This window comes from Poecilia reticulata, linkage group LG9, assembly GCF_000633615.1.
Source record: "Poecilia reticulata strain Guanapo linkage group LG9, Guppy_female_1.0+MT, whole genome shotgun sequence".
NCBI classification, from domain to species: Eukaryota; Metazoa; Chordata; class Actinopteri; order Cyprinodontiformes; family Poeciliidae; genus Poecilia; species Poecilia reticulata.
Window position 1 is genome coordinate 18,374,484 of NC_024339.1, and position 12,410 is coordinate 18,386,893.

Here is a 12,410-nt window from a genome sequence, read left to right on the forward strand (position 1 = left end):
AAAAAAAATTTTATTTCCTTGCCTGCAGTTATGCTACCTCAGAATTAGTTGAATATTTCAAAGGCACATTTTAAGATGATGATGTGGGATATCAATAGAACAAACAGGTTTGAACTCAAACACTAATGTATTATTTTCCTACAGAACGAAACTCACCACATTGACGTAGGCCGTGGGAGACGAACTGGAGTTGGACCGACTGTGATATAAGCCATAGTTCCCAATGAAGTTCCGTCTAACCTCTGCAGAACTGTGCCTGGAATAAAAATAAGAAACGGATATTTATAAGGCCTTTCTGCCTTATGATCGTAAGGCAGAAAAAAGGAAATTATCATCATTTATCTGAGCTATAGATACACTAGGAAATTAGCTTATTTTCAGCCAACACAACGTATGCAAATACTCTAGGTTGCATTGACAACACTCCCTGGTTTGGAAGTTGTCACTGAGTGAAGACTTTCCTCATCTGTGGAATGTCTGAAAATAAGTCAGACAAGGCAACAAACTCTGTTTTGGGAGAACTTGTTTTTTTTCATTTTACTTTAGACTTTTATTACGAGAGTTTACTGAAACAAATATTCAGCTGTTGTCATTCTTAAAAGAAAACTGGATCTGGTCAAAAATCGATCACAGAACAAAAATAATATCATTGTTTAAAAGAAATGGCCACAAAATCGTACATTAGTGCATTTCTGATTTGATACAGATTCAGACTTTACAAAAAAAAATTCTGAAAACGTCATCCACTTCCTTCAGAAAAAATGTATCTTTAAATAATATTAGATCCAATTTCAGTCCAAAACACATTGGGTTCCATTAATTTTTGAGTTGGATTATCTATGCTTTTGCTTCCACTAGCAGATTTCCATTGACATTGAAATGCTTTGTCAAGTTGAAAATAAACCAGCTTTGGATTAAATGATGGCGTTCTGATTCAAGGGTCAAACCAAGCAGGAAATCAACATGACAGACGGATAAAGGAGTATTCAGAAATGTTGGGTAGACAGTGTTTGTCTGTGCTTTCCAAGAGCTACCCCTATAAAAGGAAGGGAGAACAAGAACTGGGAGACAGTGCCCCAGTTTGTTCCTCACATTCCATATCCTCGGAGTGGGTTCGTCTATTTTTTCAAAATTAATCTACCATGTCATAGAAGATTGACCAAATCTTCCACAAAAAATCCTATACTTGTTTCATCTAATTAAAAAATGTATCGGATGTCTGCATATTAACAGAGGTTTGATAAGTGCCTGTGTTAGCATGTTCAAATGTCAGAATTGCTTTGCTGTGATACATCCACACAGCAAATATTTTAAGGGCAAAAGACTTGAGCAAATGGGTCACGCTGCTGGCTGCTTCCCCTGTGGTCAGTCTCATGAGTTTGTTAAGCCTGTTGCAACATAACTGTTACTAATTATCTCCACAAACCATAAACAACAAAATGTTAGGAGAGAGTGTCAGAACACTAAAACCTATGAAGCTGTAGTAAAACACATTATGTGCAGATCAGAAAGACAGCTTCATTCAGCTTCGTTCGCATGTAAACACAGATCAAATAAGATCCAATATTGCTTATATCAAGGTGTTCAATTCCTGTTCCACTTTACCTATAAATCACGTTCTGTACTGACTAAGCTGAGTCAGTACAGAAAAGGTCAAGGCATGGGTGGTGTGCAAACAAATCTACACAAAGAGCAAAGTCCAGCAGGCCAGTGGTATTTATTCAAACACATAGCCATACTGCCACTGAAATAAAATGGTTGAATAAAAAGATTAAAGACAACGTTTACCAAAACACCACTGCAAACTCAGATTAAAACTGTTCTACGGGGTGAGCTCAAGAAATACACCAAAAATGAGATCATAAAACTATTATTACCATGAACAAAAAACAGCGCACACACGCACACACGCACGCATGCACACATACATTCTGTTTCCACAAGAATCCTTCGGTGCATTGCAATTACAAGGCCAAACAATGAAGCCCTGCAGCTTGTACGAATGCAAAAGTTGCTTTGAAATCATCAGAACCGACCACAACACAGTCTTACAACCTGACTCTGCAAACATCCACAATGCTGTTGGTCACTTAACTGGTTTATTGAAGCAGCATGTTTGCACCTTGCACCAAAGCAGACCGGCTAATGATTGTGTCAGGAGCTTATTATGCTCTTCAAGCTCACCATGTACTTCTTGTGCTTCTGATTTCTGAGAAGAATGCCACAATCCATTTAGTCCCTTACAAAAGTATGTACACACCTTGTTGGTCTATTACAGAAATTACAAGTAAAATACCCCGAGGTGTGTGGTTGTAGTGTCAAAATATGTGCAAACGTTTAAGAGAATTGAATATTTAAGAAAACTAAAATTTAAGAAAGGTTCAAGTCATTTGTGGTTTGTGCCCTACAAGACTCATACAATGTTTATAAGAAGTATCCATTCCCTGATCTAGGCAGATTTACACATTAACCACATTCCTTCCATTTCTTGATGACTTAACTGAACTTCATGAGATGCTCAGTACCTTAGAATTTTTTTTGTATCCATCTCCTGAGTGATACCTTCAATAGCCTTTTCTCTGATCTCCTTGGAGTGTTCTGATGTCTTCATACTGTAATCACAGCCAGAAATACTGATTAACCAGTGCATGAACCTCCCAGACACAGATGCCTTTGGACTACAATCACTGCATTCAGAAAATCTACATTCTACCCCTTGTGAAACTACTTCCTCTAATTGGTTGGACCTTTGTTGAATTAGGTCAGTCATTTTGAAGACAGTAAGTGACGCAATCACTTATTTTTGTGTCAAATATTCATAGTTATTTTGTAAATGATTTTGTTGCAAATGCCAAATTCTGTTGATCGTGGTTGATTTACAAAAATCAATGAAAAGGGTGAAACATTCAGGGAGGTGAATATTTTTATAGGCCTTCCTTTTATTTAGTCAAACTGACTTGTCTTTGAATTATAAATTTGCTGCTTGTATAATTTACTAGATCAATATGAAAATGTATACTTTTAGATCTGTTATTTTTTTCTAGTTTATCCTGTTAACACAAAAACTTTGAAACAAAACTAGCATTTAAAAAAAATAATGGTTTATTCTTTGTTGCTTAAGCTGAGTTTTTATAAATGCCAACTAGAAATCTGAAAGACGGTTTATAACATAACTCCCCTAGAAGACATCCTTAGTACAAAGTAACCTCCTAACAACACTGGCATTAATTCCTTTCTGCATGTTTCATCAGTCCTACAAAGACCAAAATGATTCAACCTACAATTCAGTACAAGTCATGTACAAAATGTCTAATTTGTAGGCACAAAATCTTGTAGGCATGCACAAGGGAGATTGTTAGGTCACAAACAATGACTGACATTAGGGGCCTATCTATAAAAAGACCAGGGAATGAAAACTGTAATCAGCTCTTGCCAGTAGAACCAAGCTGACATTATTTTACCACTGGTAAGCAAACAGCTTGTGACAGTAGGCAACAGCTGTCCCTTCCTTTCAGCGGGCCTCTCCCTGGGCATCTTTTGTCACATAAAAGCTAAGCTCCAGTCAAGAGGATAAAAACAAAAGCTTTGGATTTTGTCATTTTACCAAAAGCAGCTTGCATAAAAACTTCTGAAGAAAAAAAAAACACAAGTTCATGTGAGGATCCAAACTCAGAGTCAAGACTTCAAGTGAAGGAGCATTTGACAATCAGAAGTACATCTGGAGCTTTTGGATGGCAGGACAAGAAGTCCATGAGATCTATGAATGAGGTCAAAACCCCACTGCCAAAAGAAAAGGGAAAAAAAGTGTAACCACTTTGGTCTAAAAAAGCTGCTGCTCCTGGGATGTTAAACCTCATCAAGACACAAAATCTCTGCCTTACTGCAAATTTCTGAAAATAGTCAAAGTGGCACTTTCTAAAACGTACACTTCGTCACTGTTCCTTCAATGACATGATGTCATCTGAACTTAAAAATAAAGCAATAAAAACATGAATTTTTCAACAGATCAGACACACTAGATAATTAAATTGAAAATATGTCAATAGGTCATGTTCACAAGTCAAGTCTTAGATTTACGTCTTATTGGATGAAAACCAATGACACCTCATTTCTACAGAGTTTGTATTTAATCTCTGCAATAATTCATATGTAATAGGGATGTCGCAATTTCAAAATTTAGCATTACGTGTTTGTATTGTATGTAATTTTTTACCATATTTATGAATAATAATAATAATAATAATAATAATAATAATAATAATAATAATAATAAAACGTTATTTGTATAGCACATTTCAGCAGCAAGGCATTTCAAAGTGCTTTACATCAATAAACACAAAAATACAGAGTTATGCAACATTGAATAAACAATAAAAAAAATATTATCATCAAAAATGTATTGCACTAAACATAAAAGTCGCAATAAAGAAATTCACAAATGAACAGCAGTCTTTTATGGCAGTCGATTTCTGATATGTGTAACATGGGCAACCGCCCAGGGTGGCATCTTGTGGGGCTTAATGCATCCTCCAAGTCTCTGACTGGAGTACCCGTCCCTGATATCTGAAATCACTACCTTGCTCCAGCACTCACCACTCTGTATACAGTGGACTCAGCAATAGTCAATAGCAATCAGTCTTTTCCTGACCAGTATTGATTATGAGGTCTGACCTGCTAATTCTGGCCAATCTCAATGTTGCTTTTCAGGACAATAAGACATACAAGCTCATTTTTTCAAACAGACAAATGGCTCTTTAGAGAACGGGACAAGGAATGATGTCTGATAATGCTGATATTTTTATGCTCCATTTTTGTTCTGAATAAATAACCCGAACTGAACGATACTTTATTTTCCCATTCTTTCAAAAAATGTTCAGACCATGGCAATATACCGGGCACGTGCAATAGCAAAGCAAAGCATTTTTAGCAGTAATTTCAATGTATGCTCAGCTTTCATGTGAAATATTTATGGCATGTAGACCATGTCCTTCACCTCTCCCTAGTTTAGTTAAACTTCAAACTATTAAACTTTAAGATTTTAAGAACCAGCGCTTGTGAAATCCAATGCTGTGATGATGACAGCATGAGACTGTCACTGGAGGACAAATTCCTAAAATGATCATCCGTCGTCAAAGTGGTGAGATTTCCAAAATGTGTCAGGAGATTTTCCATGAAACTTCGTCTCAGCATATGTTGTGGGCCTAAAATCATCTACTATGCATCTGCGTAGAAACAAGCTGGGAGCTTTTTGTTATGTCACACATGGCAGGCCTACACTTGCTGTTTGAGAGCTTGGTGGGTTCCTGTCAGCGTTTCTGGCACCGTTCCCAAACCTCTCCTTCAAGCTGAATGTGAACCATCACTGCTTGTTTGGGGCTTTTGTTTTATAAAATGTTTATAAGTTGCAAGTGTGGTGCTTTAGAGTGTGTTTTTTTTCTACATACAACTTTATTCTACTGCCACATATTTAGGTACTTGTAAGTCAGACATGGTTTTGAATTAACATTTACATTTTCCCTGAGGCACTGAACACAGAGACATTTAACACACTTCTTAAACCACTCTCAGGCTTCTTAGTCACACACACATTAAAAAAGGTAAAACTTCCTTGGGAGAATGACTTAAACCTTCTATTCTACACAATGCTAAAGGACTCATTTCTTTAAATTGTGAGTTTAACATTTGTCCACTTGCCCATCTGTTGCTGTTTCAGCTGTTGTTGAACTGGAGAGCTCCTTCAGTGACAGACTGCTGCATCCTAGGTGCACACAAGTGCTTTATTGCAGGTCCTGCCTTCAAGCACCTGTATGATTTTATTACCATGACTGTTCCCAACAAACTCAAAATGTTATTGCTGTTATCTGAGTATGCTACTTTAATCAGTGTACAGAATCGTTTTTCTTATGTTGTAAATTTGTTCTTGATGCAGTTTTTTTTGCCTTAACATATACGTTTTCCAACTTACTTTAACTTGCTGCTGTGACATCTACATTTTCCCACTGCCGGATAATAAAGGATAGCTCTAATCTGTTAAGGTCATACATAGAAACTAACCTACAGTGCTAAACTTGAAACTGGCCCCTACATTCTCCAGCAGAAAAGGAAAGCCAAAATATCTGCTCCAAATACAAGAAAATATTTTCTACAAGAAATTAGAAACATTTAATGGTGCACAGATACTTCTTAAAAATGTAACATAATAAAAGTATTGGAATTGTTTCATTGTATTCAGTTAATGGTTTATTATTTTAGTTTTTAATATATTTGTATTTTTTGTATGTACTTCATTTGCTCATTGCATGACTATAAAGATTTATTTTAAAGCAATTATATGGTGACTTTTATTCCTCAGGAGTGAAACTTTCAAGAAACTGGTCCTTTATTATTTAATTTATTTTTACATTTTAAATATAATTTAGCTTTTTATCAAAAATAGGGTTTTATTCATCCACCAATTTGCTACTCACTTCCAATTATATGTAAAACAAACCAAGAAAGAAATGACAATAAAATTCTGCTCTAAAGACAATATAAAAGTGACTGAATGATTATATTTCTTTTCATTGTTTGAATAATCATTTTGTTTCTTTGTTTATTAAATTTTAGGTTTTGTTTATATTTATTCAATTCGCATAATATAATATCATTTAAAAAACGCAAAGACTTTTATATCATTTTAACTTTTTTCCATTCAGTTATCTTTCAAACAGAACTGAAGTGAGAGAAATTAATGTCCTCTAAACTTTATGCACTGTAGCCTTAATGTAAAAAGATTTTTGGGGGAAGACTTCTATTATTATTTGCTGGTGAATTCCTAAAATATAACTGATAATGTCTTAGATCAATTTAAACATGTAAACAAAACTATTGGTTTTCCTCCTAACGAGTCAGCTCCAGAGGGAATTTGTTCTGAAAACCGTCTGCAGTCCTATTCGTTTGTCTATGAGAGGAGTGTTTCCCTAACCCTTAAAATTCTTCTCCTTAGAATCAAAGTTCTCTCTTTTAATCTAAGCTAAGAAGAAAAGACAGGAGATCAAGGCATACACAAGAGAAGTGAGAGGACCACATAGATGGCCCCCTCTGCCCGTCTCATCCTATCATACGTCTCCAGACTTAATGGGTCTTACTGCTATCAGCAGCATCACAACTCAACTTCCTCTCGAAGGGAGGCACACACTAACATAGCCATCATTTGCAAGAACTGTGTCGCTGGAGGCTTCAAGTGAAAACCAGGGTCCAAAGGAGACTTTCATAAAAACAAAGGCAGAATTTGCTTAAAGTCTCTTGGATTTGAAGGCGTTGTCTTTTACTGATAAGTACCAGCGCGGAACCACCAACAGACCCGGTGGTCAACAGATGACATCTGCCGAAAACCCATAGGAAATCAGATGAAACACAATCCAGAGCCCCCCTTTCCACTTAGAAGTATTGAACAATAGAGGCTGCATGCCCACAGCTGTCCTCACACCTGTTACCATGTGCTCTTAAATCACATCAAGTTCAAATGAGAGATTATTAAATATTTACTACTTTTCCCAGCTAAACTCAGCAGGCATCTCTTATATGATGAATGTCTTGCATTTGTTAACAGGCAAACTTCTTCTCCATTCCCCTTTTTTTTGGTGCCTATAACAAGAAACGCATTTCCTGTCCTAATACTGAAAAGTGAAGTGATACCAGTGAGTGACGGTGTGTTCTCAGTTTGCAGGATTTCCTTCGCACACGCCTTGCTGACAGAAAGATGTGGAGGCAAGGAGGTGCTCCTGAGACTATTCAATATTTATGGGCTGTATAAACAAAAGATTGTTTCAGCCTGATAAGCACAATGCAACCATGTCTACAAACGTGTATCAGTGTAAATGATAAGAAAAAGATATTTTCATCTTACTCTAACACTAGAGTTTCAACTTGTGTCTGCTGTTCCTCTTTGTGACTGGCTGACTTACTTTCCAAGTTCCCTTTGGTTTATTGCTGTATTTAGCAGCTATTTGACCAAATGCACCCAAAGCTTAAAATTAAATCAGATATGTTTATTTCGCTCATCAACTTCTATTTCTAAAAAGGCCCCTCAGTGGGATCACTACTCCCAAAGCAACATAAAAAAAAACAGATTACAGTTTACAGTTGAACTCAGGGACAAAAACACTACATGTGGATGCATGTCCTGTGGGCTGATGAAACTAAATTTGAAGTGTTTGATAATCTTTGTAACATTTGGAGAGGAAAAGGGGGAACTTGCATGACTTGGAACACCTTCCCAACTGTCAGGTATGAAAGGGACAACATCAACGTAGGTGTGTTTTCCTGCAGGAAGGACTGGTGCACCTCACAAAACAGATGGTATCATCATTGTAGGAAAACATTGAGACGACATTTCAAGATAAGCTTAGGGAAAAATAGCTCTTCAAAATAAACAACTGGGCTAAACACACAACCAAATTAGTTACAAAGAGGTCTAAGGAAACAAAGGTTTTGAAGCTGCCATCACAAAGTAATAATCAGCAACACCCAGAACATTTCTGGGTGTTGCTGATTGAACGTGTGTGTGAGTGCGGTGGCTAACAAAACTGACTCACTTGCACAAGTTCTGTCATAAGAAATTACACAACTACAGCAAACTTGTGAGGAGCTTGTGGAAGGATATTCAAAATGTTAGACCCAAGCAATAGAGTTCAAAGATAAATCTAGAAGAAACTAAGGAAAAGTATGCCAACTTCTGACCAACATGCTGCCAGATAATCGGGGGATAGCTATAAGACAATTTCCAAACAGTGTAAATCTGATCTAAATGAGAAAAAAATATGTATAAGTGGTAAAAACGTATAACAGTTGCCAAGTAGCTAATTCATCCTGAAATCAGACTTTATGTGATGTCTAAATGTAATGCTTAACATATAAAGACTGTCTGTCTGACAACTAATTCTTGGCTAAAAGTGGGTCATCAACAACAAACTGAATGAAATGCTGTGGCAGAAAACCCCAATGAACCAAAAATAATGTAACAAAGAGAAAGCCAAAAGTGTCCTTATACAATGTCAGAGCATGATAGTCATATAGAAGAAAATATTTTTTGTTGTAATAACATTTTACGAATCATACACTTTATCTTGCTTTATTTTTATCCATCTTAGTAGTTTGTAAACATTATATTTACCTTATACAGTAAAACAAAATCCACAAGGAAGTGGCACTGCACTAGTCGGAGTCACCGTTTTCCTATGACATGGCCATGGATGTGATGACAGAAAAACTGAGTGTCTGATTCATGGGTGATTCCCACTCAAGGTGGGAAATGAATCTCTGAGATAGAATAGAATAGAATAGAATAGAATAGAATAGAATAGAATAGAATAGAATAGAATAGAATCCTTTAGCTGTCCCTTTGTGGGAAAATGTAACTGTAACCGCAGCGATAAACAAAATAGAAACTGTATAGTAATATCAAACAAAACAACGTAAGATAACTAAAATTCTAATTAAATAGCAAATGTAGAAGATGTAGATTTTAAGGAATGTCCAGATGATTTGGATAAAATAAAATAGAAACAATACAAAATGTGTTGTCTAATTGTTGATTATTGAAACCTGAGTAAGAAGAGCAGAAATGTAAACAGCTTATTGAGTGAGAAACAGCTGCAGGGAGGAAAGACCCACAATAATGCTCTTATGTCTGTAAGAAGCAGAAGCCAGAAGCCTGTTACTAAAGGAGCTCTCCAGTGCTGTAACATGCAACGAGTGGGAGAGATTGTCCAAGAGGGAGTTCCTACTCTTTACCCATCACCACCTCCACTGGGTCGGGAGGGGAATCCTAGGACTGACCTGGCCTTCCCGATCAGTAATCAAATTGCATTACAGCACCAATAATAACAGCACTTGCTCAAGCAACAGCAGATGCATGAATAGTTTAACATACAAGTGTGCAGCCTTTATCAGAGGTTTTCTTATCTCATATTATATTTCCTCAAGCTTGTTTGCACTATAGCAGATAACAAGGAAACATGTGGGGCTACATTCTAGAAAGCATTCCTGGCAAAAATTAATTCTCCGTTATCTGACAACTCTTCTCTAATTTTTACAGATTTGCTCACTGATAATAGTTTACCAGCTAAACTCTTATCTTATAAAGCTAGTTTTTCTTTCTGACATGAGGTATTTGCAGTGCTCTAAAAAGGAAAAATATACTTCCACCTTAATCTTTTTTACACTATAGCTTATTTCATTGGGACGTGAGAGGTACGCAGTGCATAGTAAGCAAAAGGAAACGGGTACATATTTTTTAAGCAAATAAAATGTAGAAATGCTTGGCTAGCATGTCGCACTTAGCCCCACTTACTCTCACACCCCTAAATAAAACCTTAAGGTGCAACTAACAGCTTTCAGAAGTCACCAAAATAGTAAATGTGAGTCTACCTGTGGTTAATGTCAGAATAAGTACAGCTGTTACGTGAAGGTTGTTAGTGAACAATAGAGAACAAACAATACCATGAAGATAGAAAAAAAACACTGCAGACAAGTTAAACAAACTTAAAGCAGGTTAAGATAAAATAACAATCTATGGAACAATTGCAATAAGAACACCTTTGTTGAGAGAAAGCAACCAACCTCTTTGTAACAAACCTCAACAGCTAAAAATCTCTTAACTGCTATTGAATTGCATTCAAATGGTCCAGTAAGGCTTAATGAAACTACGCAGTCAATGCATAAATCTGCTCAAACACCTTGCAATGCTACAGTACCACATGGTCTAGCCAGCCCAGATGCTGGCTCATCACTGCATTCAGGCTCTGGCCCAACTTCTCTCTGATCTCCCAACCGCTGAGCTCAGCTCTGCACAGCGCAGCACAAATACAGAGAACCACGATTTCTCCTGGCTATTTCAATCAAGAATGCAGCTCTATTATTACTGCGCATGGGGAAACAAAGAAGCGATCCCACGGACCGCTGACAAACTCATTCATTTGCGACTACTGCAGAGAATTATTACTTTCACTGCAACAAACCAAAAGGGAGAAAAGGAAAATACTTTGGAATCAATATGAAGAAAACATAACCCCTCCTCTATATCCACTTTCACAATGTGAATGAACTCCAGCGCACTGTCAGACTTCTGCAATATTACACAAAACACACACGCTTTTGAGTCACTGCAGGTCTAATCATAACAGAAGTCAAAAACAGAGAAGGAATAGGACACAATAGACTTCCACATGCATACTTCCTTCCCACCTGGTCAGCTTCACAGTAGGAACTATGATCACACATCCCTCATTTATACCAAATCTCTGGACTTGTCAGAGCTAACTCACCACAGGAAATGATCACATTAGAATCTGCATGGTCAAGAAGAGGAAATGACACTCATTTCAGATGTCAAGCACAAGGTTTGCTTCCTAAATGTATACCATTATTTAGGGCAGAAAAAAAAAATCTAAATAAGAGTGAACTTATGAAAGATAACATTATCAATATTACCAAGCCTGTTATAACAGGTCTTAATAAGGCTTCCACAGTAAAGTTGTAGAAAAGTTGGGACAGTTGATGGCCCTCCGGGCTGCCTTTTTCCGGGGCAGAGTGAATCAACCTGCAGCTTTTATTATTCACAACATGTGGCTGCCTGCTCCGCGTTGAACAAACTGCACCCTCCCATTATTTCTCGGCAGTTTTGCATTCAGTCTTTTCATCCCGAAGGATCAAAACAAATCATAAGGATTTTGTTTGTTTTTTTTTTCCTTACCTGTTGATCTTCAGAGCGAAAGCCCGTCGCTCTGCGCTGCCGAGAGAAGCCATGCGCGGGTCTGAGGTCCAGTCCAGCGGATCCGGCTGTGGTGTTTCCTGGCGGTGTCGCCTCGCCCACCTCCTCGCTGTCACTGCTTCCCCTCCGACTGATCAACTGTCAGAAGCTCATTTGAGCTGCGGCGGCGGCGGCAGCAGCAGCAGCTGTCCGGGGTGGAAACTTCCGCATGTGCTTTGAGGTATCCCGTGGAGGGAGTTAAGTGCGAGATAGAGGGAGTCAGACTGACACCGGCGGCGAGGCAGAAGGACGAGGAGGAGGAGGAAGAAGAGAATGGGACAGACAGGGTGGATGCATGAGGCACATGCGCTCCCTCGCTGCTGACATGAGCGTTACCAGACAATTATTTATTTATTTATTTATTTATTTACTAGATTGATTTATTTGAAATGGTTTACTACAGTCCTCAACACAGCTAGACTAAAATACTCATTTAATGTCAAACATGTTACCTTCTCAAGAGTTTTTGCGATTAAGCGCAGTTTTATCCCCCAACTCAAACCGCACTGTCTATATATATTTTGTACAAACCGCTTACTAATTAAATTTGTTAATTTGTTATCTTGCTCTGCCTGTGTTTCTTGAATACAAAAGAGTAGGCTACCGCAGAAATGTCTTA

The 12,410-nt window shown here is 37.5% G+C and overlaps 1 protein-coding gene across 2 annotated transcripts in view; it reads right to left on the reverse strand.

Moving 5' to 3' along the window:
• The window catches only part of dock8 (dedicator of cytokinesis 8), a 58,883-nt gene extending 46,851 nt beyond the window's left edge, over window positions 1-12,032 (reverse strand). Inside the window, exons 1-3 of one of the 2 annotated variants that reach the window (XM_008418357.2) lie at window positions 11,735-12,032; window positions 2,526-2,612; window positions 157-256 (exon numbers count right to left, since the gene is read on the reverse strand). In XM_008418357.2, the coding sequence (XP_008416579.1) occupies window positions 157-256; window positions 2,526-2,612; window positions 11,735-11,787 (240 nt within the window). In that variant the 5' untranslated portion in view covers window positions 11,788-12,032. The remainder of the gene's footprint in view (window positions 1-156; window positions 257-2,525; window positions 2,613-11,734) is intronic. The other variant, XM_008418358.2, reaches the window with a different exon arrangement.
• Between the last annotated feature and the right edge of the window lie 378 nt (window positions 12,033-12,410).